This window comes from Temnothorax americanus, unplaced genomic scaffold, assembly GCF_048541705.1.
Source record: "Temnothorax americanus isolate GAGA-0224 unplaced genomic scaffold, ASM4854170v1 Scaffold97, whole genome shotgun sequence".
In the NCBI taxonomy this organism is placed as follows: domain Eukaryota; kingdom Metazoa; phylum Arthropoda; class Insecta; order Hymenoptera; family Formicidae; genus Temnothorax; species Temnothorax americanus.
The window spans coordinates 285445-312253 of record NW_027509820.1 but is presented as its reverse complement, the minus strand read 5'-3'; the positions used below and the strand labels follow the sequence as shown (position 1 = coordinate 312253).

At 41.6% G+C, this 26809-nt stretch overlaps 1 protein-coding gene and 1 pseudogene across 2 annotated transcripts in view; one reads left to right on the top strand and one right to left on the bottom strand.

The window, feature by feature from the left end:
• Positions 1–179: 179 nt before the first annotated feature.
• LOC143908481 (uncharacterized) overlaps positions 180–26809 on the bottom strand; it is an 86033-nt gene continuing 59403 nt past the window's right edge. Inside the window, exons 3-14 of the mRNA XM_077426156.1 lie at positions 26366–26502; positions 23960–24248; positions 23137–23402; positions 21746–21898; positions 19324–19518; positions 18207–18595; positions 17690–17926; positions 15188–15367; positions 8564–8711; positions 7520–7786; positions 6849–7183; positions 180–5998 (exon numbers count right to left, since the gene is read on the bottom strand). Of these exons, the coding sequence (XP_077282282.1) occupies positions 5659–5998; positions 6849–7183; positions 7520–7786; positions 8564–8711; positions 15188–15367; positions 17690–17926; positions 18207–18595; positions 19324–19518; positions 21746–21898; positions 23137–23402; positions 23960–24248; positions 26366–26502 (2936 nt within the window). The 3' untranslated portion in view covers positions 180–5658. The remainder of the gene's footprint in view (positions 5999–6848; positions 7184–7519; positions 7787–8563; positions 8712–15187; positions 15368–17689; positions 17927–18206; positions 18596–19323; positions 19519–21745; positions 21899–23136; positions 23403–23959; positions 24249–26365; positions 26503–26809) is intronic.
• Positions 10262–17694, top strand: LOC143908485 (uncharacterized; annotated as a pseudogene). Its single transcript, XR_013260165.1, has 5 exons — positions 10262–11212; positions 13027–13833; positions 14088–14433; positions 16578–17056; positions 17148–17694. The product of XR_013260165.1 is annotated as an uncharacterized LOC143908485 (transcript).

Sequence of the window (26809 nt, the reverse complement as noted above, 5' to 3'; positions counted from 1 at the left end):
TAATTAAATCGCCATCGTTATCGAAATAGATTTTTCCTTCGCGCTGCCGATGCCGTCTTGATGCAGCAATTTCGCGATTAGAAAATGTCAGAGCGTGTTATACGTTACTTTTAAAAGGAGGTCACCGCTTGCGTTTTGCAGAATAATTATTTTTAGTTTTACATTACTTTTATCTTCTCTCTCTCTCTCTCTCTCTCTCTCTCTCTCTCTCTCTCTCTCTCTCTCTCTCTCTCTCTCTCTCTGCGCTTAAGAGGATTTATCCTGGAGCGCATAATAAATATAGCGATCTATCTATTTATCTATCTCTCGCTCTCTCCCCCCTCTCTCGGAGATGTAATGCCGTTTTTATAAATGGGTGCTGATGAATCGTATTCGTGCGTGCAAGTATTCAGAGTGCAGTTAATTACGTGCTATTATACATATATTAGGATTCCGTGAATTAATTTGCTCGTGTCAGGAACTATTAATGTAATTAAAAAGGAAAACCTTCAACGACCTATTTTTGGAAAAATTTCTCTCCGGCGAGCCGTGGAACAATCAGCGGAGTTAGTTGTGTATCTGGGTCATGCGGCTTTAAAGCCGATATCGTAGCATCGAGGGGGTGCAACCGTGACTTTAAATTATGGAAGAAGTTATTATTGTAGATTGTACAAAATAGAGAACGAGGAAATTTTATTCTTCTAATTCAAGTCGTACAGATCGTGTATTTCTGGTATTTTTTAATGAGCAAAGGTATATTTCTCTTTGTTTCGGAAATTCACCGACATAAATAGACGATCGATTTTAAATTGTCGTCTCTCGTAAGAGATAGATTTTACGCGTGGCAGTGTATAGATTCTGATGACAGAAGAAAACTATGTAAATAATCAGTCTTTGATTTTCCGCTCGTGAATCAGTCATATTAATTAGAATTTCGATAATTTAATTACCTGAGAGACGTACCCGCTCAATTGCATTGTGTAAGGCGAATACGTCACTGGCAGGCCGAGTATTAATTAAACAATACCTTGGTCCCAAGTAAATGAAAACTTTTAGAGATAATTAGAACGATATATATCATGACACGAGCAAGAAGCTTTTCCACACAATCGTCGGAAAATATTTATTTTCTCATAAATTTAGTTGCACTTTATGGCATCACTTTTTTTACTTGACTTCTTTTAATGAAACTTTTCCGCGATAGTGTGACGTTTCATGTTCTAATACAGAGCCAGTTAGTTATTACTCAGCCATTTCATAACGTAATGGAAGGATTAAAGTGACGAAGGATTAAAGTACGAATGTGTAGGTATATAAACGAAAGAGATAATGAAACCGTGACCTCCTTTTCGAAAAAAACTTATATTACTTGCTTCGCTTCTTCGTGATTGAACACAAGATTGTAGTTAACTGAAGGTACGCTCGCTCGTGACGTGCGTTGCATGCGTTGTTTCTCATCGTCCGACTAATCCGCAGCGTTATCACTTAAAGCGTATAGCGCGATAAATCTTATCTACCCGCAGAACGTCGACGGGATACGGAACTTCCGTATGTAACGCACGCGTTTCCGGCATTTCGTGGAACAAGAATGAAGTGAAATTCGCTCCATCGAGTCCGCATCGATTGTCTGCGTTCAATGTTTCTTTCCGCGACGGGCTTAAAAATAATACACCGCGCGCTTGGAATCGGTTTGTCTCACATCTGTCGGTTATATGCGTTAATTATTAATTATTGTTGCGTGTATACTTGCAGGTAACGAGAGAACAGTTGGCGGTATTCCCGGTTAGCTGATGATATCAGCATGCGATATCAGCACGCTGCATTTCTCTTCGTTAATTGTCTTAAGCTTCCGTTATCCTTCGTTCTATTTCGGATGCACTCGGTTTCGAGAGGATTCTACCGTGAATTTTCGAAATTCTATATGCTTATCGAGTAGTAAAGCGGCAAGATGTGAACTTCCGCTCGCAATATCCATATGCGGCGTCGTGCAATATGCGAAAAAGCCATTGTTGTTTATAAAGGAGTAATTTAGTCTACTTCTTCCATTTCCTTGATTATATTATAACTTAATCAGAAATTTAAAAGGAATTCTTTTCATTTCTTTTTGAGTGTTTTTTTTTCTGTCGAGAAGTGACTATTTCATGTCTCACCGGTTAATAAGAAATAGTGCCTCCTACGAGACTCCTGCAAACTTTATCAATACAGATAATACGCAAGCCATGTCGCGTTGAAAGTTTCACGTGTCGGAGCTGTAAAGTTTTATCGCTTGATACTATGTTAGAATATAATTAAAATATATAAATTCGATATCGATTACACCTCGGGATCTAGAATTGTTTAAAATAGTGCTTCTCGTACTACATTTACAGTTTCCTCAGTGCGAGAATCGTAATTTCATCTTTAATTAATAATGCAGGCGAAATATAGACGAAGCTCTCTCGTACATCACGTCGCCTCTGAATTCGCTGATTAAAATTAAATGCTTGGATGACAACGACAGTCGTTTAGTCGTAAGAAAAGTTGCAGGTTGTTAATTTAATATAAATTAAAAAACGAAAATGTGCTCGACAGTTGAAATCTGCGAGCGGAAGCACACACATCGTTATTCGATACAAATAGATAAATAATCGATTATGTACAAGTATGAACAAGGTGTACAAGCCGTGGCGGTGACGTCGGTGTGCTCGCATGCATGTTTAAGGTGACCCGACAGGTATAAACCACCCTCGACCACTCGTTTCGCTCTATCTCGCTAAACTTTCGCGCGCGCGCCATTCCCGCGCTATTATCGTTGAAAATATAGCGAGAGGAAGGAAGTGGCCTCTCAAAATGTTGACACGAGTGTTCAACGGCCGTCGGTGGACGCCGCCGTTCGCCCGGCGTAACAATAATGTCGGAGCACAGCTCCGAGGAAAACAGCATTTATATATTATCACATAATTTCAGGCTACTGAAGTCTACATATTATCCACCTCTCCTCCCTCCATCCGGTGGAATCGCTAAAATGAATAATTAAGTCGCCTAAAAGTCGGCTATCGCTTTAAACTTGGTCAGTATCTCTAGCTGAAATTCTTCCTCGTCGGCTGAGGCCGCGTCTCGACGTGAGCTCGCTTTCCCAACACACATTCCCAGCTCAGAATTTTCGAGATTTTTTTTCTACTCGACCAATTGGATCAGCAAAATTCTCACCTTATTTGCAATATGCATTTGCTCACGTCGAAATGCAACCTGAGCACAATGCAGACGTCCGAAAGAAGTCTGCGGCCATGATACGAAAAGGAAACGTTTGTGATTACCGTACCGTGCGTCCGGTACGTTTCACCACGTTTTTTTTTTTACAAAATAATAACAATTAGCGCAATGAAACGGTCTGTCGTAAACCGATCGGATCCTATGAACACATGTAACTGCAATACATTTGTATGACGCATGTAAATGTAATATTCTCGAAATTTGTATTCGCTGTCGGCGAGGTATAATCGACTACTTTTGGCAGTAAACGAGGGGTGGTAACGTTGAAGTTTCTTGCGTCACCACGGCCGCAATATAGTACGTCACATTGCATTAAATATTTAACATCCCTTCTCGATCGACGTCTTGATTTATCTATAATAACGTTGCGACGACTTGAAGCGCGACGTGCGCGTCGGCCATCCTGAATCATCTATCTTACAGACAATCTCTCTGTGCGAGTACGTTACGCGCGTCCAGAAAGGAAAAAAAGTAAAGTATGGAGCACGAGACGGGAGTTCGCTCGGCTCTAAAATTGCTTGTCTACTTTTATTTCTCAAGAAGAACTAACATTTTTGTAGTTACTAACACGTTGCGCGCGACGCTCGATGTCTCGGATTTCCGAACGAGGCGTTCTTAATTAATCGAGACTTGTCAATCGGACCGACGTGGCGCCTTGGCGAATTAACGTGTCGTCGAAATGCGAAAACTCGTTAGAGCGTTATCTCAATAACGTTCGCGAGACGTGTGTCGTGTCAGTCGTGTGATATCAAATATAAACACTTTGTATGTCTGTTAACGGGACAAAAGTATGCGGTTCTCTAGATGATATTGGTAAATAAGATAAGGTGATACTGCGCTGGTTTCATCAACATCTGTTAATTACCGTCTTTATAATCGAATCAGAGGTCACCGAACTTAACCGTTAAAACGCGGTTGAGGTCAACGCGATGTTGATGAAACTGGCTTATAATAACTTGCTATAATTCGCTAACAACGCATTATCGATCTGCTAAGCTTTCCTTCCCCTCCCCCTCCCCCCTCCCCTCCCGTCGCATCGTTTACTTTATAGCGTTCTCGACATTGCGCCAAAAAACGTGCCGATCCCTTACTACGTAATCTTTCAGCCGCGCTAATCGTCCAAGTTCAATCAAGGCGCAGCGTCGTTCGATCGTCACTGAGCCATTCTACCATAATAGCGACATACTACTATATAGGATTTCATTACTTATTGTCCTCGTTAAAGTAGTTCGCACTTTAATTCTGTAGCTTACGTTACGTGATTCTCTGTCTCCCTCTTTCTCTCCCTCTCTTTTTTCTCCTCGTTTCGAGATGACTTTCGGACAGCTCGACGGGGAATCATTAAAACTTTCGCGTTGGATCCGGGATGGGACGTGTAACGGTACTTGGAGAAGTAATAAGGCTTCGCGCGCGAGAATAATAAGATCTTGCACGCGAAGATAACGAAAGTACGATCGGAACTCGGGAATTAATTCCGCCGGGACTCGCCGGGTATCGCGGCAGTGATTATTTCGATGTTTGCGAAGGGTGGATCGAGGCTTCGGCAAGAACTCGATCGCGCGTCTGCTGCGTGATGTATGTACAGACTTCACACGTCCGTTAAAAATTGACGATCAGAAACGAGTATCTCGGATACTTCAAATTCAAAAACTTTTTTTTGTTTTAATTATTAATTTAAAAAGTTACAAAACAAGTCAGTCTTTTGAATTGAGAAAACTTGATTGGAAGTATATCGTTAGAAATTTATTATTTAAAAAATATATAGATGTAGACGACTGTGTGCGTGCCGCGTGATTGATTGATCAATGAAAAGTTACACATCGTACAAACATTTTACGCCACGTCGCCGGATTAATCCGCCGTTACACGTTTTAACTTCGCGCTATTGTGGTTTCGACGTAGGACACCATCGAACAACTTACAATCCTAAGCACGTTCCCATTCGCTGCTTTACAATTCACGACGTTCCCTGTAATCAGATCGCCCGACTCTCTCCTCCAACTCACCCGTCATTATTCTCTGAATTTAAAACGATGAGACCCACCTCTCTCGACGAGACCAGAACAACCGACCGGGAACAACGAAAAGAAAAGGCGTTCTCTCCTGCACTCGCCCGAGTCATCGAGCATCGAACGCGATTCTCCGATCATAGATGAGCTCCGGTTTTCCCACCTAACGTCCCGAATTTCTTGCACACGACAGTTCTGCGCGTTACGCGGAGGCAGTACCGCGGATCCTCCGGCGGCGGCCGGCCCGGCGACGACTTCTTCAGGAGAGCAGGGCCGAGCAGAGTCTGACCGCTGATCTGCAACGGAGGAGCCGTGCCGGTAGTCGTGCCGACGACGACGATGACGACGTGGACGACGGCGATCGTCACACAGTAGTGACCCGGTCGACCTCGACGTAACGCACAGAACTGTCGCTGTGTCAGCATATCACTTCCTTGCCGTCGATTATCGCCGTCTCGGAGGAGATGCTCTTCAGACGGTGCTGGGATATCGAGCGGCGGCCGTGCCGCCGGTAGGTCCGCCACACGAGGATGCAGACGACGCCGAGGACGGTGAGGATGACGAGCGCGCCCAGGGCCAGTTGCAACGGCGGCAGCTGCAGCAGCACGGAGCAGTGCGTCAGGGCCTCGTCGTAGCCGGACGGACAGTGGGACACCCCGTCGCACCACAGCGAGACGTTTATGCAGGCGTCCAGCTCCGGGCACCGCTGCTCGCAGTCCCGCGTCATTTGCAGGCCCGCCGTTGACGTCACCGACGGTCTGCGGGTCAGACGAAGAAGATCGATATAGAGTACAGAGTTATATTGTTCCGCGCGCTGCGTAATGACGCGGCGGCTTTCTCTCGTCGTCGGGCAACTCCCTCCTTCTCCCGCCTCCCCCCCCATGTCCGCTTAATCGAGGACAGGTCGTCGGATATTAATTAAGGTGTTTTCCGGAGAGACATTCGAGTGGCGCTTGGACGGTCCTTATACCGTCACGCGCTATTGTACCTCCACGGAAGCGCGTCAAGTCTCCCGGCAAGCTTGGATTTATCGAGAAAAAGGAAGATTTGCTGTTACTCTTATTAAGGTTTAGCAACATCTTAATTTTAACTTATCTTCATTCTCTCGATAATTTATACAACGTTTCGTAGAATTTTCCGCAGTAGCGTCTTGTTGTCTGTTTTTCCTCAGGGACTTTGAGTTATCATTATCAAGAGCATTTGCAGCGAGCTAAACGTTGTAAAACTTTAGCTACATTTTGTGTATAGTGAGTTGGCAAAGAGATCTTTGCAACTTTCAGGGAGAGAGATGCAGATACAGCCACGCGCGCGCGAATCTATTAAGACAATCTTCGTTTCTACGAGATTAATTATTCCGCGCAAGAGATTGCGAAAGTTATAGATAAATTACGGCCAAGTTTAATGAAGGGTTCGCGTTTTTTCTTTTTCCTTTTCACGGAGGTCGCGTTCATAAAGACTCTATTAATTACGGTCTTTGTCGCGCTCGCTATCGAGAGCACTTTGTTCACCTGCAGTAATACTCGTAATTGACATTAATATATCAAACTCTTTATTTTATACCTTTACATTCTCCGACATTTTATCCGTGGAAATGTTGCTATTACGAACCTTCTGGTGAGCTCGAGCCACGTGACCGTGTAGGAAGCCGGTTCTTTCACGATGAACTCGATGGCGATGGTTCTGATCGGATCCTGTCCCGGCGCGAGGATCATCGCGTTGCTGCTGACGGCCCAACCGTCGCTGAACACCTCAACCACATGGTGCCTCGAGTCAGCAGGTGGTTTCGGGCACACCGACACGTGAATCGCGCCGCCCGTGTGCACGATGATGCGATTCTTGGTCGCGCACTTGGTGCTGTTCGACACGATTATACCGTCCATTTTCACGTATAAGTATTGTCCCGGGCCGGGATCGATCAGCCACGGCTGGTTCTCGCAGTTTTTCTGGCGACGAGGAAAAGCATTGAGATTGAAATATAACGTGGATAATTATTTAAAAGTGAACCATTAGAAACTGCAATCTAGAATATGTCTCATTATTTCTTTCGACGTTTTTAAAAAACTGAAATAGAGAATTTAGAAAAATTATTCTTTCAAGCGTGACTGGAAACCAAACTATGTTGCTTGGCTTATTAAAAATCTGTCCCGTGTATTGAGAAATGGATCCTTTCGAACTTAATTTATCTCTGTCCAAATTCTTTATCTTTTAAGATCGACGGATATAAATGATTTTAGACAACAGTTCTTAACGGTCCCGCGTACAAAGTTTCTCACGTTTACCTCGTCATCGTCGGCCGGTGGCGTGTATTTAATTTCGCCAGATGGCCCCCTGACCCTACGTTTCTGCATGCAAGGCGTCGTCTTGACAAAGTCCCAGGTGCCCTCGAAGAAGAGATTGTTGTAATCATCCAAGGCGTCCATAGATAGAACGGTGAAATGTACCTCGGCGATATTGGAGGTAGATTTGATATTGATGGGTAGCGATCGATTCGAGCAGAGACAATCTCGCTGAATTGGCGATGCGTTTGGCCACGGTAAATCGAGCACCTGTAAACAGACGACGGAGAAATGCTTCTGACCGTCTTAATCCTCGAAATGGTACTTTTAATTTATCGCTCTTTTTTTTTTAATCAATATGTTTCGCGGCCGAAGAAACGATTCTCGATAAACATCTCGTGCTTATTTCTGGATAATGCCTCGCAATTGTTGAATGAAAATGTTCGTGCTTTGGATACCTATATTCTTCAAAATAAAATCTCGAATAAATCGTACTACCTACTATTGAATTGCGATTCTAAAACCGTGAAATCCGTCAATCTCGTATCCGCGTTATTAAATATCGAGTCAATAAGGCAGATCGCGGCACACGCCCGTGAGTCTGATTCGCGTCGATATTAACTACTTGAAACTTGGAAGCCTGTCGGTTTACTTTGGTCTACCGTGTTTGGATTCGGAGATTGCTGATACTTGCTATCGCAAAGCCGTTAATTACTCCATCAAAGCCACCTGTTAGTACTTCTATATAACTTCCATTGTATTTGTAAGTTATATCACTGATAACTTCCCAACTTGGTCTTTCCAAGATAATTCGTAGCTCACACAAATGTGATCAAAGTGATATAAAAATTCCCTTTTCCTTCTTATATGTACGTTCTCAAATTTTGTAGATTCAAGCAAAAATAATATAAATAAATAAATTATATATAACGATTTTATGACGTATGTCGATAGCAAATTTAATCTTCGCACGAGGAATCGTTTGACAATAGGTTTGACGCAGGACTAATTGTGTATATGACTGCCAGAAGTTTCAATTATACACACCTTAACCGAGAAGTTCTCGGAGTTAATGCAGAGCAGCCTATTGAAATCGGAGTTGTTAACGCTGCGGCAGGTGCGATTCCCATTGAGGAGCTTGTTGAACCTCAGTTTCACCACCTCGTCGTGCTCTCCTTCGAAGCGATACACGCAGCTGCAAAACCAGTTTGAGTTTGGGCCTGCACTTTCAGTACTTAATCGAATTTGCACGCCTTGCCGGCCAGGCAAAGGAGCCGGCGCCGGCGTTCGGTAATTGATACTGCAGGAAGATTACGAGAAGCATCGAAGGTTGGACGCTCGACGCTCGTTAATCGGAAAGCGGCCAAAGTGATTCTAGGGGTGGATCATGGCAACGTATATATAACCACCATTACCGTGTTCCCGGTCTCTTTTCGGATATCCGCGCGGTTGGATTATCTCGCCAGAGAACATTCCTGCCTTTTCATTACTTAGATGGGAAATGTCTTTCTTGGCGAATGCAAATAGTAGTAAAAAAATTGAACTAAATCGATTTCTTGTCTCGTTATCAACGAATTAATGCGTTATCTCAACGCTTAGTGAATTAGTATTTATTTGCATAAAATTTAGGAAACTATGGTTATACATTTATCTTGTATATTGAATTTTTTGCAGTTGATTTAGCGCGATACAGCATTATTCTACAGCATTGTGTAGCAAAATGATAAAGTTAAAAACACAGCTGTGTGTTACCAAATGTTACGATAGAAATTCTGATTTGCTGGCAGGAAGATTCCGGTTTAACGGCGTGAAATTCATTTTACGATTGTCGTAAAGCCGCAGTCTAACTGATATTTTATCGGAATTGTGGAAGATTCGATCCTGCGGATAGTAATAAAAGGACGCGCGCGATAGTACCATATGAAGGCTGTCAAAGACGGGGTATATGTTCGTTCAATAGGTGCGCACTCCGTGCTGTACTGCACACATCTCGGTGAGATGCATTTGAACGACGTATGTACAATAAAGATTTCGCGGAAGAGTGCTCGGAATTTGAGAAATAATTAAAATACGTGACAGTCACAGTGGAAATCAGGAAAACAGGATGCACCGTTAAATTTATAGTGTCAAATTATACTCAATTTGAGTAATTTTTAACCATTCCTATAAGTTGTCACTGCTTCTACTCAATATGTCGTTAATTTAACTAAACTAATAGAGTTAAAATAGTGACTAATTTGTTAAAATAGTAAATTATGCAACGTCTCGTCCGGATGGATATATGTGTAGTGCGCTCCCTGCGCAGTTACCAACAGGCGATTTTAAAGACTCTAAAAACGCGCGTTTTTCTCGGTTCGCGCGCGAGTCGAGCGTCACCTCCCCGCCGTAGCGCTCCATTGTTTTTCCTGTTGTGCGTTCATCAACAGTGCGATTATTTTCTTTGCAAGATTTAGGTTATTTATCGAGTAAAAATGGGCAAGTCCATGCATAAATCGAGGAAGAGGAGGAAGTCATCGTCATTCAAGCATCGTGATCGCATTGAGGATCTGGAAAACAAGATATCGCAGTTGATCGAAGTAATCGAGGAGAGAGGTTAGATATCCACATGTCGAGTCTTTATCGCCGACCGTGTCCTCTGCTCTCGCATGTCACACTGACCAAGAGTCGGATGCGGAGAGACCTTCTGACGACATCATTAGGGAGGACAGTCCCGGTCGAGCGAAATCTGCCTCTCAGGTGGCAGAAATGGCAAATCCTGCTAGACAGGTTATGCCAGAGGATCCGCACGTTACAGGTGTGTACGTTCATCCCAGTTCTGTAATACAGACCGAGGAGTCGACACAACCTTTTCCGATTAATCGGAATACCTTTTCTTCTGTTGTGGCGGCGGTAAGTAATCTGCCAGACGATGGCTTGCCCACGTCCCCCCCGAGCAAGACGATAGTTTTGTCGGAGCCCGCTGCAGCAGAGGATTCGGCGGATACCTTAACTAGAGAGCTCTTCGGTGCCATAGGACAAATAGCAGAGACACAATCTTGGAACGACCTTGTTGTCCAGCAGTTGCGTGAGTTAATGCGGAAAGGCCTTCCCGCGGACCAGCGAGAAATTCTGTTTAAGAAGTACTCTCCCCCGGAGGAGGGAGAATTAGATTTCCTCAAGGCTCTTAAACTAAACATAGAGTGCAAATCGGCTTTAAAAATCGGAGAGGCATTGTCGGATCTTCTCAAACCGGAGGCCCAAAGCTCCCTCAACGCCGAGGCTCGTGCTGCAATCGGTAAATTTCAACGAAGGAATTAAGATCATAGCACACCTATTCTATCGTCTTTCCTTGTCTAGACGGGCTCTTGTCAAGCCGACATTTAATATTGTGGCCAAGAACACAGCCGATGCCATTCCGGTAGATAATTTATTGTTTGGCGCTTCGTTCGGTGAAGAAATTAAGAAAGCAGCCTTAATGGAGAAGTCGTCCAAGGACATTGTTAATGCGTCATTAACGCTCTCAAAAAAGACTCAGCAGCCAATTAAACGCCCGCTACAGACTGCACCCGTTAGGTCGGGAAATGCACGTGCCCCTGTATCGAGATCGAGACAGTTGGCGACAAGGAGAACAGGCGCGTCGAGCAGCAGTCGCCAGTCGCCGCACCGCTACAGGCCCCGCTACAGGTCCCATTCCAGGAGGCGTTAGAGGAAAGTCAGGTAACCGTGGACGGCAGGTTATCAAGGTTTTTACCCAAATGGAAGGAAATTACATCCGATCCAGTGATTCTCCAAGCGATAACAGGCTATAAGCTTCCCTTTTAGCACCATCCACCACATCAGGAGTTTGAACCCTCTATCCACTTATCAGACTGAGAGATGCAAATTTGTCGTCATTAGATAGATAATCTCTATGCTAAGGGCGCTATTGAACCTGTGTCAGATTGCGAGGTACAATTCCTGTCACCATATTTTGTCATTAAAAAACATTCGGGAGATTGGAGATTCATTCTTAATCTTAAGCGGCTCAATGAATATATCATTGCCCCGCATTTTAAACTAGAGAATTGGAAGACGGTAGTTCAGCTTTTTTCACCGAGTGATTTTCTCGCATCAATTGACATACAGGACGCATATTTGCATATTCCGATCTGTCCAGAGGATAGGAAGTATCTCCGTTTTCGGTTTCAGGGTCAATTTTTTCAATTTAAAGTCTTACCGTTTGGGCTCGCTTCAGCCCCTTTTATTTTTACTAAGTCCTTGAAACCTGCGTTATCGTATCTAAGAGAGAAAGGACTCTTTTTAGTCGCTTTTCTAGATGATTTCCTGATAATTGCACCCTCATACGAGGCATGTTTACGTAATATTTTCGAAACATCGAATCTTCTATCTTCGCTTGGATTTTTAATAAACGAACGGAAAAGTGTATTTTCTCCTTCTACATCCTGTCTTTACTTAGGTTTCATCTTTGACTCTATTTATTTTTCAGTTTCTATTCCTTCAGAAAAAAGGGAAAAATTGCTGAAATTAACGCTGTCTTTCTTGGATAAGAAGTTTTGTACTATTCGAGAGTTCGCAAGTTTCATTGGCTCATTAATTTCGATCTGCCCAGCGGTCCAATATGGGATTTTACATACCAAGATTTTGGAAAGGGTTAAATTTCATGCTCTGCTAGATGCAAACGACAATTTTGAAGCGCGGATGACGCTTCTTTCTTCCATTAAAGAGGATCTTTTGTGGTGGAAAAATGTTTTTGCTGACACCTCTCAGCGTAATGTTATTCGTTCGGGCATCTTTACTCGGGAAATTTTCACCGTCGCCTCGCTAACCGGATGGAGTGCTGTCTGCGGGGAAAACCGCACACACGGGTTCTGGTCAGCGGAGGACAAGCTCAATCACATCAATTACTTGGAACTTCTGACTATATTTCATGCCTTGAAATGTTTTGCATTTGATTTAAAGCATTGCAACATTCTATTAAGAGTGGACAATGCAACAGCTCTCTTTTACGTGAACCGCATGGGATCGATTAAATTCCCCCACTTGTCGAATCTCGCCAGAAGAATCTGGTGCTGGTGTGCAGAACGTGACCTTCTCATCTACACCTCGTATATTTCCTCTGCCCAGAATTTTGAGGCAGATGCAGAATCTCGAACCATTTCTGAAGAAACAGAGTGGTCGTTAGAGCAAAGTTATTTTAGGATACAATAGGATTTTCGGTCCATTTGATATTGATTTATTCGCCGCATCTATCAATGCAAAATGTTCACGTTTTGTGTTTTGGTTTCCGGATCCGGAAGCTTTCTCAGTGGATGCTTTCTCTTTAGATTGGAGCAAATTTTAATTTTACGCCTTTCCCCCGTTTATTTTAATTTTAAAGGTTTTACGAAAAATTATCACGGACAGAGCGGAGGGAGTTATATTGGTTCCATGGTGGCCAGCACAACCCTGGTTCCCGCATTTTTTGCCGCATTAATTATTAATCAACCTGTGTATTTTGAACCGGACATTCACATGTTGTCATCTCCTTTTAGGGAAATTCACCCAGTCTGGAAGTCTGGAGCAAGACACGCCTGGCTGTCGCGAGATTATCCGGCAAGCCTTCCTAGTCAGAGGTACACTCACGGTTGCATTGAACGCGATACTCGCCTCTATTTCAGACGCTACGATGGCTCAATATGCTAAGCCAATTAGACTGTGGTGGTTCTTCTGTAAACAGAGACAAATTGATTGTTTCCGCCCGTCCTTTTCAGTATTTTTGGAATTTTCATCTTGGCTGCTACCGGAGCTTCGTTCTTACTCAACTCTGAACACGTATCGGTCAGCCATTTCTCTGCTTTCTGCAGAAGAAATAGGCTCACACCCGCTGGTGAGATGATTTTTTAAGGGATTGGCGGCGCTGAAACCACAGCGTCCTCGATACAATTTTATTTGGGATCTGGCGCAGGTGATTACCTATTTATCTACATTATACCCCCACGAAGATCTCTCTTTGGAAATCCTCTATAGAAAACTGGTAACGCTTCTCGCGCTCACGACTGCGCAAAGGATGCAAACGCTAGCAGCTATACAATTTTCAAACATCACAATTACCGACACCTTGGTCATCAAAATTCCAGCGAGGCTCAAGACTTCGAAGATTGGAAGACCGCAACCCTTGCTCATCTTTAAACCATTTGCGGACAGACCAAACCTATGCGTTCTTTCATTGGTGAAATTTTATTTAGACCGTACAAAAGAACTTAGAAGCAGAAAGGACGACTCGCTCTTTATCGCTACTCGCCTTCCAGTTTCATCCCAATCTCTAGGCCGTTGGGTTAAAACGGAGTTGAGCGCAGCAGGTATAGACACCTCTATATTCTCGGCTCACTCCACTCGCCATGCCTCGACATCATTAGCGGCCAGTAAGGGCATCAGTTTGGACGAAATTCGGCGAACTGCAGGGTGGACCAAATCTTCGGAAGTTTTCGCCCGTTTCTATAATTGCCCTATCGTCGAAGACCCTGCTTTCTGTTCCACTATACTTAATACGGGTTAACATATTAATTGTCCTTGTATTATCCAGTGCATAATTTAAATTCTGCTTTGTAAACAGGATCTCGGAGGCAAATCTGAGCTTTAAATATCTACACATATATCCATCCGGACGAGACGTTGCATAATTAATAAGTTGAACGAACTTACCTTAAGTGAAGTTCGACTGTAATTATGCTGTCTCGTCCGGATGGATAGTCCCACCCTCCCAAGCCCCGATTTCAGATTTGCAGCTTTAAAAGTATGAAGCGCTACGGCGGGGAGGTGACGCTCGACTCGCGCGCGAACCGAGAAAAACGCGCGTTTTTAGAGTCTTTAAAATCGCCTGTTGGTAACTGCGCAGGGAGCGCACTACACATATATCCATCCGGACGAGACAGCATAATTACAGTCGAACTTCACTTAAGGTAAGTTCGTTCAACTTATTAATTTTGACACACATGCTAGTTAAAAATAATTAAATGTTATTAACTCAAAGCATTGGTTTAAATATTATCTTTTAATATTTAACAGTGTATGGCGAAAATATCATACGTAATTTTTTCATAATGAGAGTAGCCGATACAAGTGATAAAGCTTGGTGTTTGCACATCGTGCACGTTTTCAATTGCCGTTTAGCGTGCGGCATATGCCGCGTTCTGATCTCATTTCAAATTCCGCAATATGCCATTTGACGATCGCGAAAAGAAGATATGGAAGAATAGTATGTTTTACGATGAACCGATCTACACAATGTTTGTTAATGATAGGCCGCCACGAATTGACGAATAATAACGAGTTGACGATGCCATAATCGCGTCATTATATCGTTGCATTAGCTTTCACGACGACATTCCGTAACGATACGATCCCATCGTAAACGATAAACTGTCGTAATATCGAACTGTCATTATAACACTATCAGCGAATGGTCAATTATAATAAATGATATTGTATCGATCGATGTAGCTATTACACAATTATAAATTTTATCATAAATTTCAAGATGTGAGATCACGTTGTTGGTCCAAGTACCGAAGTTAATCGGAAATCTCGAACAGCAATGCACATTTTCGATGATAAGAAAATCCAAAACGCCAGAATGTACTTCCCTCTTAGAGATATCTCTGATTTGCTGTCGTAATAGCCATACGGCATACGGCCATTATGCCGTATTCTTACCTTATATTCTTCGACCCTCCACGACCGTACAGGAATATGTCTCGTGGTCCTTGGAATTTACGATCTGAATAATGGTCTCGATTCCGACTATAGAAAATGCGGGAGCACGGTCCGCTGAGGTAAGGATCGCCGTCCTGGTGAAGATCGACGAATTCGTACAGAGCGCGGAAGTTTACGGATCTGGAAGAAAACCGTAACGAACTAATTAATTAATGTTAAAGCAAAAGTTCTGAGAAAAGTAGATTTGTTAAATTAAATATATAAAAAACAAAGCTTTTCTGTATTTATGAGATTCAATGAAACAAATAGACAAATGATCGCAAGAGAATGTATGTATTAACGCTCCAGACAACACGCATGTCCAAAAGACATCTTAAAGACATCTTTACGACGTCGACGTCTTTTAGACATGCGTGCTGTCTAAGTCTGGGGTTCGGTGCACTGATGAAGATCGACGAGATGGATTGCGAAAGGCGGCGCGGCGGACCTTGAAGAAAGACATTGCACCGCCACCGGCATGGGCAGTTGCGGGGATGTTATTACACCGGCTTCGAGCTTATTATAAAGCGTCGTGCGCCGCGTCGATAGGCTTTAGCTCGCGCGGAAAGGATTAACTAGACCGTGCGATGCATCCGCATTGCACGTCACTCACCGTCGGGCTATCACGCTCGAACACCTCGCGTCCACACGCCGATAGGCACGCGCGAAAGGGGAAAAAAGAAGACTTGGGAAAGGGAGGCGGACAACGACATGCGGATACTCCCGACTCGGACGTCGGACGTTCACGCGATAATAAACGGATGTAACGCGTGCGAAATGTGAATCGGAGTGTGTCAGCGGCGAGAACGCCACCGCGCGCGCCGCGCCGATGGAAAAATCGACTGTTAATTATTCATCGGCGAACGCCGATCTGGATCTTTGTGTTCGCGTTGAATGATCGTCCGTTGGAATTATCGTGCGCGAGCACGACGGAAAACAACAAGGGCGATGCGAATACGCCGCGCCACAAAGACCGCGGCGATGTAATCGCGGTTTAATTACCACTCAGCAAAGGTTAAACATTTTTACGACGCGCAGTACGTGCACGCGTGGATATCGCGCGTTAATTTTTTTTATTTTTAATAAAAATTCCGCTATTGATTTTTAGATTATCAGCTCTTTTTCTCTCCCCACTTTGTAAATTAATTATCCGAACGCAATAGCTTTCGATGAAGCACACGAAGCATGCTAATTCATTACATTTAGATTAACATCCATGAATGAATACAATTGCGATTGGTACGCAAATATAATACAAGCGCGCCTGAAATTTTTCTTCTTCGCGTTGCAAAAATTCGCGTTTTCTCATGCGCGACACGCGAGTTCATTTGAATAATTTTTATATTTGCAGAGCAACGAATCAAGAGATAAATGTAACACCTTTCGCGAATGGAATAAGAGAAGATGGAAGAGGAAGAGGAAAAGGAAGATGAGGAGGGATAAAAAGAGCTACGTATATAAAATTAAGCAAATGGAATGTGGAGGCCGCCGTCGCCGCGTGTCCCGACATTCCTCTAAATTCCGCTATCTTCCCAGCGCGAGAGAAAAAACGGGAAAAGGGAGAGAATCCTTCATGAATAATCTATACTGTAGCTAGCGGAGGAGAGCTAGATAGAAAGAGAGAAAAAGAGAGAGAACACCACGCGGCGGCGGAACGAATGAAACGTGCTACCGTGGCAGATATTGCGCGTCGTATTTCTATAAAACGTTTCCACATACTTCGCCTGTAACCTGTAACGCTCCGGCGCCGCGGCGCCGCGCGGTTCGATCTGACGACGCCGACGGTGTTGTAAGCGAATCGGATGAAACGCGAGATTACGACATGCGCAAGTTCTAACATTTTACTATTCGATACAAATTGTCGTTTATCTTATTGAGATTTTTCAGAGATATCCATTAATACCCCTCTTTATTTGATCAGGTTTTCGACTAAAACAGAGAGACGTCCAAAGATGCGTTCAGTTGTAATCGCGCGTGCTCTTTTCAATTTTTATTATTTTTCCGATTATCTTTCGAAACGTACTCAATGGTAGGAGTATAATAATGATGTTAAAGAATTAATATACATAGATTGTTTGATATGTAGCGAATTAATATAATTTTTCGATTAGCATATTAATACATTGCAATATTTGTCATTTACTTTGTTCACATTTATATATTTGTCACCTAGTTTAAATTTCTAGGGTGCAATTAATTAAGGAATATAAGCTATGGAAATTGTATAACTATCCAAATAGGTGTTAAAAGTTTCAACTAGAATATAAACTATATACCTTAAACTTAAACGAACATTAATTTCACTTTTGCTACTTATAGGATATATCTTTAGTTTAGAATTTCGTTGATAATTTAATTGTTCTTTCCATAATAAAATATAGCAGCGCAAGATGTTGATTGTTCTCTATGTTAAGCGATATTAAAAAAGACCTCTACAGAATGTAGTAATAAAAATTAACTTGCCTGAGCGCCGTCGACTCGACCATACGCATCTCTATAGTTAAACTGCTGCCAGAGGAAACAAAGCTCTCCACCAAAGAGCACGGACGACTGGTGTTCTGCAGGATAGCGTGATCGCAGGTCTTCGGTACTTTGTCCTTGCAATATCTCGCTAGCAGTGTGGTATTGCTCGAGGGACGCGCAAGAATGGGTTGAATCGGATCGCCCATTCTTTCAGCGTAACGTTGACGTTCTTTTTCGCTAAAACAAACGTTGGATTTCTAGGTCCCTCTTGTAAACACAGAACTCGGTAATCGAGAAAATCATTGAAGTTTGAAAAGTTAATAATAAATAAACAAGAAAGAACAGAGACTGTGATATAATAAATTGACGAGGTATTTAATACTCGAGGGAAACAAAACAATCTATATTATCTATAATCTGAAAGTGGAGACGACCGACAGACTTCAGTTTTCTTAATATTAAAATAAAATAAAATAAAATAAGATACGTCTTTCTCTCTCTCTTAATCATCATTTACCAGGCGACGTCGTTGCATTCCGACAGCGGCATCATCTCGCCGTCCCAGACCATCAGCGTCGTCGAGCAGTCCTCGTCGGTGCTGGACAGACCGGTGCCCACGTGGAACTTGAGGATAGACAGCCAGACGCGGAATTGCGGTTGCGGCGGCCTCGGGGCCGGTCTCCTCCACACGGTGCCGGGTCTCTGCTCCGGGAACTTGGGTAACGGGCGCGGCGGCGTCGGGCTCGGCAGGGTGGGACCGGCGCCGCGAAGATGGTACAGGCAGGTGCTGTTCCTCGGCAGGGAGTGACGGGGCGACGCCAGGATGCCGCCGCCGGTGCCCCTCAGCCAGAACTCGCAGCGCTTATTCTTGGCGTAGGTCGGTGATTCGGCGTCCACGAACGTGACCTGAAAGCCGACGCGACGCGCGTTACCCACGTTGCGTGCATGGTCTCGACGTGGTCGTCGAGCTTCGCCGCGTCGCCGACTCACCCCTCCCACGGTCCCACCGCTCACGGCCGCCGCGCCGGAAGGGTGAGTCCGAATTGCTCGGGCGATCGCGTGTTTGCGCGACTCTATCTGATGCGAATGCATTCGCTGCGGTGTGTCGTTAAGCAATTTTGTACGGGATAGCACGAATGTCGGTGATATCGTTGTTTCTGCTCTACGAGCGCCAGCTCGTTGAACTTTATGCGCGATCAACGAGGTAAAATAAGTATCCAAGCGACTCTTTATTTTCGGTAATACAGGGGTAATGATGAATTACCTCAATCTTTCAAAGGTGAGGGTTATTATTGCTATAATAGAAATGTAATAAAATTACCCTTTGTTTGCTTTATCTTGATACACGTAGAAACTTTGTTCGCTCGTTATTTCTCCAGATAGCGCCATGTTAAAAATCGGAACATAAGATGTCTGAAAAATATCTGGGGCCTCTTGGTAGATCGATAAATCGATTAAGAATTTTGATACAAAACGCGAATTATTTTCCAAAGTTCTGTCTCTCTCTAATTCATGTTATGTTTACACACCTAAAGCGTTGAATTTTATAGGTGATTAAGTAGAAACGGACGCGTGTTAGACATTAATTAAGGTGGCCATTATGCAATTTATAGGAAGAGCGTCCTCTCACGTACTTGCACTTCTAATTGAAACCCATGCAGGGAATGGGGCGGCGTCGGATGTAAGAAGGTGCCATAAGGAGAGGTAGTAAACTCCACCAGGATTTCCGGGCCGCTGCTGATGGCCTCCGGCACCGGCTCCCCGCCGCCACAAAATTTTAGGATCACAGGCTCCCTGGTGGTGTATCCGTCATACACTGTTACGTAGTCCTATAAAGACAAATTTCTCTATCTCGGAAGAATAGATAAGCATAATTCAACAATAAAGTTTCGTATACAGACCGAGTTTCTAGTTTCTACCTACGAAGATCACCACGAGGATCGAGCTGATTTTCATTTTAATTCGTTAAATTATTACAATAAGTGAGTAGATCCTTATTAGATTATATCAAAGCTTAACGTTAAAGAATACCTCAATTAATCATTAAATATTCTACTTTGAGATAACGCAATCATGACAAATATAATTGTGCTAATAATATTATTCAGAAAAACTGACTTTGAAGGGCATTAGTAAACTGCTTTGAAAGAAACGAGGAGGAAACCTCATAGAGTCCTCGCTCAGACTAAATCACCGCAGGGGTGCTTGATCAAACTTGTATGGCTGCGTTTAATTCTTTGATTCGCGATTACACTCTGTCTGCCGGTGACAGGAATATATCGGCACTCGTGGTTTTTCCGACCGCGACAAAGAATGCAAAACTGATGCAAGTAGTCCAGGCAACGTAGGCGAAAAACATGCGTTATTTGGAAATTTCTCGAAGAATGAATTCACTTGAAACCTTTTGGAAAGTGTTTTTCTACCCTTAAATGGAAAAGTTTACCTATTTATTTCATGTGCTCTTACCTATTTTTGGAAAAAAACAAAAACCGATTTTTTTAAGAAAAATGTGAAAAAGTGATTATAATTAAAAAAATGTTAAATGTATAATCATGAAATTCATAGGTAATGTGTTTTCAAGGTTGCTAAATACGAATCTAAAGTAAAATTTTCAACATTATAAAATGGCGACTCAAAAGGGCGGGTAAAAAGCACTTCCAACAATTACGGAGACTGTTCTGTGGCGGAGGCGCTTCGCAAACTGATTTCCTTTTGTTAAACCTCAAAAATATATGTGAACGATTCTTAAAACAAAAAAATGTTAGAAAAAGGATGGAGACCCCTACTTCATATACATTACTTTCAAAATCGGTCCAATAGTTTCTAAGATTACCCCGAACAACAGTACAAACGACAGTAAATACGACTTTTTTTTTTACTAAATTGCGTGTAGCCACTAAAATAAAAGTTCAAAAAAATATTTCCGATATACAGTCTTAAAGTTTAAGACCCAAGCTACAACATCCCATAAGTTATTTTCTCAAAAAAAATTTTTTTTTATTACTTTTTTGACTTTTATTTTTATATACTTTTTTGAAAAATACACCTGCTTAATATTTTGTTTTTGTTTTTCAAATAAAACATGTATCATCTTAAAGTACATATTTTCAGCTTTAAAAAACCTTATCATTAAATTTCAATATCTATTTCCTAAGCAATAATATCTGCAGTCAAACTTGTTGATCAATTTTGAACTAACGAAATTTCAAGAAAACTATTAATTTTGAGGTCCCAAATTTAAAAAAATAAATTTTTGTAATTTTTTTCATTTATTGCATGTTATCGGCACATATTTTAAGAATATAATGCTTTAATTTAGAAGTGAAAATCTGCAAATTTAAATAAATGGCAATGATATTAGTAAAATAAGTCATAAATTTCACATCGCCTCTCTTCAAATTCAATTTAAATATACTCAAAATGCTTTCTCAATTTTTCTAAACCACTTGAAAATGAGTAAATTACGTCTACTTTCGAATGCTTTTTGTAAAATTTGATTCTATCGATCCAATCAAAAGTTACAACTCTTTTTAAAAAGTGCGCGCGCGCCCGCGTACTCTGCAGGCGGCTTTCACACGGGACGGCATCGACGCACTTTGAAGCGTTAATTGAAAAATTATTACACATATTAATATTAAGAAAACTTTAGATATGTTTTTTTAGTAAAATTTTCTCCTCTTTCGATTGGCATGGTTTATTTTTTCATAAAATTAATGTTTTTTTAGTTATACTCAAAAAACCAATTTTTTCGGTCTTTTTTGTTAAATAAAACATTTAGCACAGGGTTTACGTTGGTAAACTTTTGGGACATGTTTTTTGAAACCCAAAAGAACACTTTCCAAAAAAGTTTACTCTTCGAGGAGAAATTTCCAAGTGTTTTCCTACATTGACTGGACTAAAGTTTCTCTCTCCGGCAGGAGATTATTGCTATGCAAAAGCGACGCGGTTGCTTGGCAGACCGGTCACGTTGCCTCGTTGCGCCACGTTGTCTCTTTCTCTCTGTTTCTGTCTCGAATTTATAACAGCTAATCCAATTTTCGCGGTGGCTTTACCTACCTGAACGACGTCGCAATCTTGCCAGAGACGCAGTTCCCTGGGTGGCGCCTCGGCCTGAGTCGCTGGTCGTGCTCTTACAGCTACCAATTGGCCCCGGGGCTGTTTTACGTGTATTAAAGCGTGCTTGCCTGCCGGCACCTCGTGCTGTCTCACCTACACGAAATATGAATCAATCTATTCGTATCCTTTACTCAAAATATATTCTCTTCACATGTAATTTCTTATTCTAATCTTTAAGTGCGTCTCGCGTGTTGCATATGTGCACAGTATACCATTGCATGATTTCATTTATATTCCTTCAGCGATATCGCTGAAATTCAAATATAAATGTAATGTATCGCTCGTAATCGAAGCTCGTAATCGAAGTCTATCTAGTGCAGGTCCCACGTGTCTGTCTGTCTGTCTGTCTAATTGCACACGAAAAGAATAAATGACCACCTTAGGCACCGAAACGGGAGCCGTGAATCTAGAACTTTCGCGTATTTCGCTTATTGACTCTGGAATGACTGAATATCGAGAGAGTTGATTAGTTTCGCGGCATCGATTCGCGATAATGTATGTTTAGAGGATGTTGGCATTACCGTTAATTCTAACTTCGCGACAAATTACAGCTTTCGTATATGAAACACACAGAATTGACTATTTACCAGGAGAGACGCGAGAAGCGAATAAAGCAAAGAAAGAGAGTAATGAAAAGAATTGCAAATTTCTTCTATTCTTTTTAATTAAATTTACGATAAAAAAAAGTTCGGTGGCGCAATTCCAATTTCTTGCAAAAACATCGCCGGTCTGTTTTGCTCGCGCGTTTAGCAACTTTGTGCTTGGCTATTGACCAATTTTGAATCTTTCCCCGTGCAAAAAATTATACCGGTCAGAAACTCGTCGTCCGCGTTGATTTACGGGACGAGGAGGGGGCGCGGCACCGCGAGATGTTAAGGGGAAATAATTGTCGCAGGAAGGGGACGTCCGAAAATTTGTTAACCGCGCACGAGAGGAAGCGAGTCATTTTTACGACTTCCGTCGCAGGTGTGTCTGCTTGAAACAGAAATATGAGCCGTGTCAAGGCTCTGGGGAGAGCTAGACTCCCCGTCTGACTATGTCGATCGTATATCACTGCCGCGCATCTGCTTGACGAGGAGCAAATTAATTCGGACGATGATACAGACGCTAACGATACTACGCCTGACACGGCGAGAGTGTTTCCCTAATAAGCAGCTAATTTTTTTCGCGTATTGTTTATACTAAAATTACACTTTAGTTTTAAAAAGTCTGCAGAATTCGAAAATGTCAACGTTACTTGATTCTATTTATGATGCTTTTTCAATAATCACGATATAGGATGAAAGCGCACCACACGTTTTGCCAAATATGACAATTTAAGTGAGCCTTACCGCGTAGTAGCAGGTGAGATTGCGGGGATAAAGACCGGGGAAGTTAGGCGACTGCAATCTGCACTTCTTCCGGTCGCAGTCGGTGAATATACGGGAGCAATAAGTCCCGGATATTAGGTCCCCTAAGAACTGCTCGGTACTCGGTTTCGTAGGTGGTGGCACGTGTTGCTCGACCATTTGCACCGGCATCGCCATCGACGTGTTCGCGTACTCGGCGGACGCCGTGCGCTCGGTCGATGCCGGCGTCCCAACGACCTGCGTTATTCCTGACCACGTGACATTGGAATTTTAATCATCGACGGCGAAAATATCGGGAAATTCTTTGTCCGCGCAATTTCAATCGCCGTGCAATTTTGCGAAACGGGACAGGTACAAACTTCGAACAATCCCTCTCGAGCATTTCCTCGGGAAGTATATTCGATTATTAATTAATTCGTTATTAATTAATCAAGGCGGCGAGTGTGTAGCTGAATTAAAATATATATTAAAAACTATCTCGCAAGTAATAAGTTTTTATAATTACACAATTATAATTTGTTATTATAATATAGAAATATTATAGAAAAAAAACATATTTATAATAATAATAATGTACGTAAAATAGAACAAAACGTATAAGGAACAAAGAAGTTTTGTTTCAATTTTAGTCGAACAGCAACTTACTGAAAATGTCTGACTTGTTCCGATCCGAACTAATTTCAATTCAAACGAGTGTACGAAATAAAAGCTGTCGAAATTTATCGGGGGATAAAATGTCGAGGGTGTCATGGACCAAGTTTCGGTAAACGTGCTCGAAATCTGTAATCGAAAACTGATCACCTACCGACGAAGGGATTTCCGTAGCGCACCACCGCGTCGGACTTCCTGATCATCTTGTACGCCATTCTAAAGTCGAAGTTGAATCCCGTCTGATCTTTGCTGAGCCTGAACAGCTTGAGGATGATCGAGACGCTGGGTGTCTCGCTGTAGTAGATCGCGGGTCCCCAGGACGTGCCGCACCAAAGACCGCCGACGTCGGGACGCTGCGCTTCTGAGATTTGCAGGGACCCATCGGGACATCCCTCCGCGGTGAACGATACGAATTTGCCTAGAGTAAAGCTGTCGAAGGTCAGCTGCAATAAAAGAAACACGTCATGCTGGGATTTGTCGCAAACAAACGTTGGATAATCTTTAATTAAAACACATGAAAATTCTTGCACAGAAAAAAATTAGTCTTTAATCAAGACGAATATTCAAATCAACACAATCATATTGTTTCATAAATAAGCAAAAATATATAATTTTCTTAAAAAAATTTTATATTCTTGTATTTCAAGAGAATATTATAATTTAATTTGAATATTATAATTGTCATGTAAAGAGTACATATGATTATTTTGATGATAATGATGTCTTCTTTTTCATTGTAACAAAATTGAATCAACATTATTTGTGTTCACACAGAGAATATTGAATTTTAAAATAAGATTAAACTATCTTTCTCGTTATAATATGAATATTCTCTATTCAATATTTTTTGCTTTCCACTAATTATTTTAAAAATAATCAAAAATTATTTTTGTATAATAAGAATATATTTTTTTAAATTACATTATATATAATGCTTTGATGTAAGTAATTTATCTTTAACGCTGTACAATCTCATTTTAAGATTTACATGTCAAAAATAAAGATATTCTCTAAATAAGAATATTCTTTTTTTCTTTGTGCATTATGAAGAAATGTTACTTTTTAATACATACTAATTACATAGGAAAAAAATTTATTTAAAGAAGTTGCTAAGACTTTGACAATACTATCTTCAGAGATGGCACTTATTTTTACATTTATCTTGACGAGACATTTACTTTCTATAATTATGTTTGTTTTATGAACTTTTTAAATATTTCTTTCGTTCGTATTTCATATAAAACTATAATGACTAAAGTAGTTTGGAAGTAAACGAATGAGTGATGTTATTGCAGAGGCTTTCCTTTTAACGACGCCAAGCAAATAAATTTACATCGGCGTCATCGACCATTGCTCAAGCTGTCAGCAATTGATAGTCCGCACAGTTTTTTATTTTAAAGAGCAGCCGCTCTCGCCCGTCCGCGCCGCGCGATTAAAACATCGACAGAGTCCCGCTTTGACAGTGATAGAAAGCAGTTTGCAGCCATAGTCATGCGGATGACGCGATAAGGGCTTGGAGTGGCTTGCTACGGAGTAATGCACATGACTATGCGAAACACATAAATAACGAAATACTTGCTTAAGACTATTTTGTAATCAATGATTAAGTCAATTATTTGTACTACTTATTACTTAGGTACTATTTGTGTCTTTTTATATTTTATTATTCAAGTGCGCACACAAACAAACGATATAAACGGTGGATTAAATTGAAACTTGCAGAAAATTTGTGTTGACTCGAATGTATATTGTCAGAAACAGTTCTCTCTACACGGCTGCCGCATTCTGTTTTGTATCACTGTGACTTTTAGCGGCGGCTGCGGCTTCTTTGACAAAACCAAACATCTGTACGCGGACCACCGGCATGTACAAAGGACTCTTATGATTTGCGCTATGCAGATATGAGAAAGCCAGCAAATATTGCTGTGCAAATAATTCGATAGCCGGGGGCATGGCAGAGTTTTTGTGCGCTCGACAAAGTTTTCGCGCTTGCGGAAACTCGGCGTACGGCCAGTTTTACAGTTTCACGTTATAATCGTCGGGAAATGTGCCGCTCTTATTCAAAAGTTCTATTTTTAATTTCTCGTGAATTGAACGAAAATAATTTCCTTTGTTGCCGTGTGAAAAATAGACGTGCAAAAACGATGTTTTCCGGAATCGCTAATGTTCCGTCTGCGTCGACTGTTAAAATGAAAACTTTCTTTATTTCATGTGACTGGCTCGCGATTAGTTGCAAAGATTTTGAAGCGCGTTTCCTGGATAGCTGATTGTGCGAGAAAGATGATCATTTGTTGAGACTCACGGCTTTCTTAATATACGATTAGATAAAAACTTAAGTATCCGGAATTTAATTTGCTACATAAATCTAGCGCCGTTCTATATTCCGCGTTTCTTCAACGAACTATTCGTTACTTTGTTAATGCGCACTTTAATTAAAGTCCGATTAAGAGTAGTGTAATTTATTGCAAATTTTCGAGGCGCGCTTTTTTATGGTTTATCAAATCTCCTAATACCGAGATAATTAAATATCTCGAATAATTCGAATGGTTCGACTACTCACCTGCACGATATCACCGAAATCGTCACCTGGCGCGTTGAAGGTGAGCTTGCAAATGTAAGGCACCTTATCTTCCTTCGGTCGATGCAATTCCAGATCGTACGTCTTCCCCACGTCGCCGTAGTACGTTTTATTGCAAGCTGCAACACAAATGTTGAAATACTATCGTTATTCTTAATTCTTATTATCCTCACATATATTTATATGTAAATAATTATTTGATTTCTATTTATTTGTACTTAAATATTTGTATAGCGTTAACAGTTTGCAAATTTTACAATTAGGCTACAAATGTATTCGTTATTAATTGGAAATTTGTTCAATCACTATACATTAATTGCTACACTTGTTTTTCAAATGTAAATGATTGAGACATTATTGATTACATTTCCAGATATATATTTTATAAATAATAAGCATTCACGTTATGTAATAATAAACGTACGC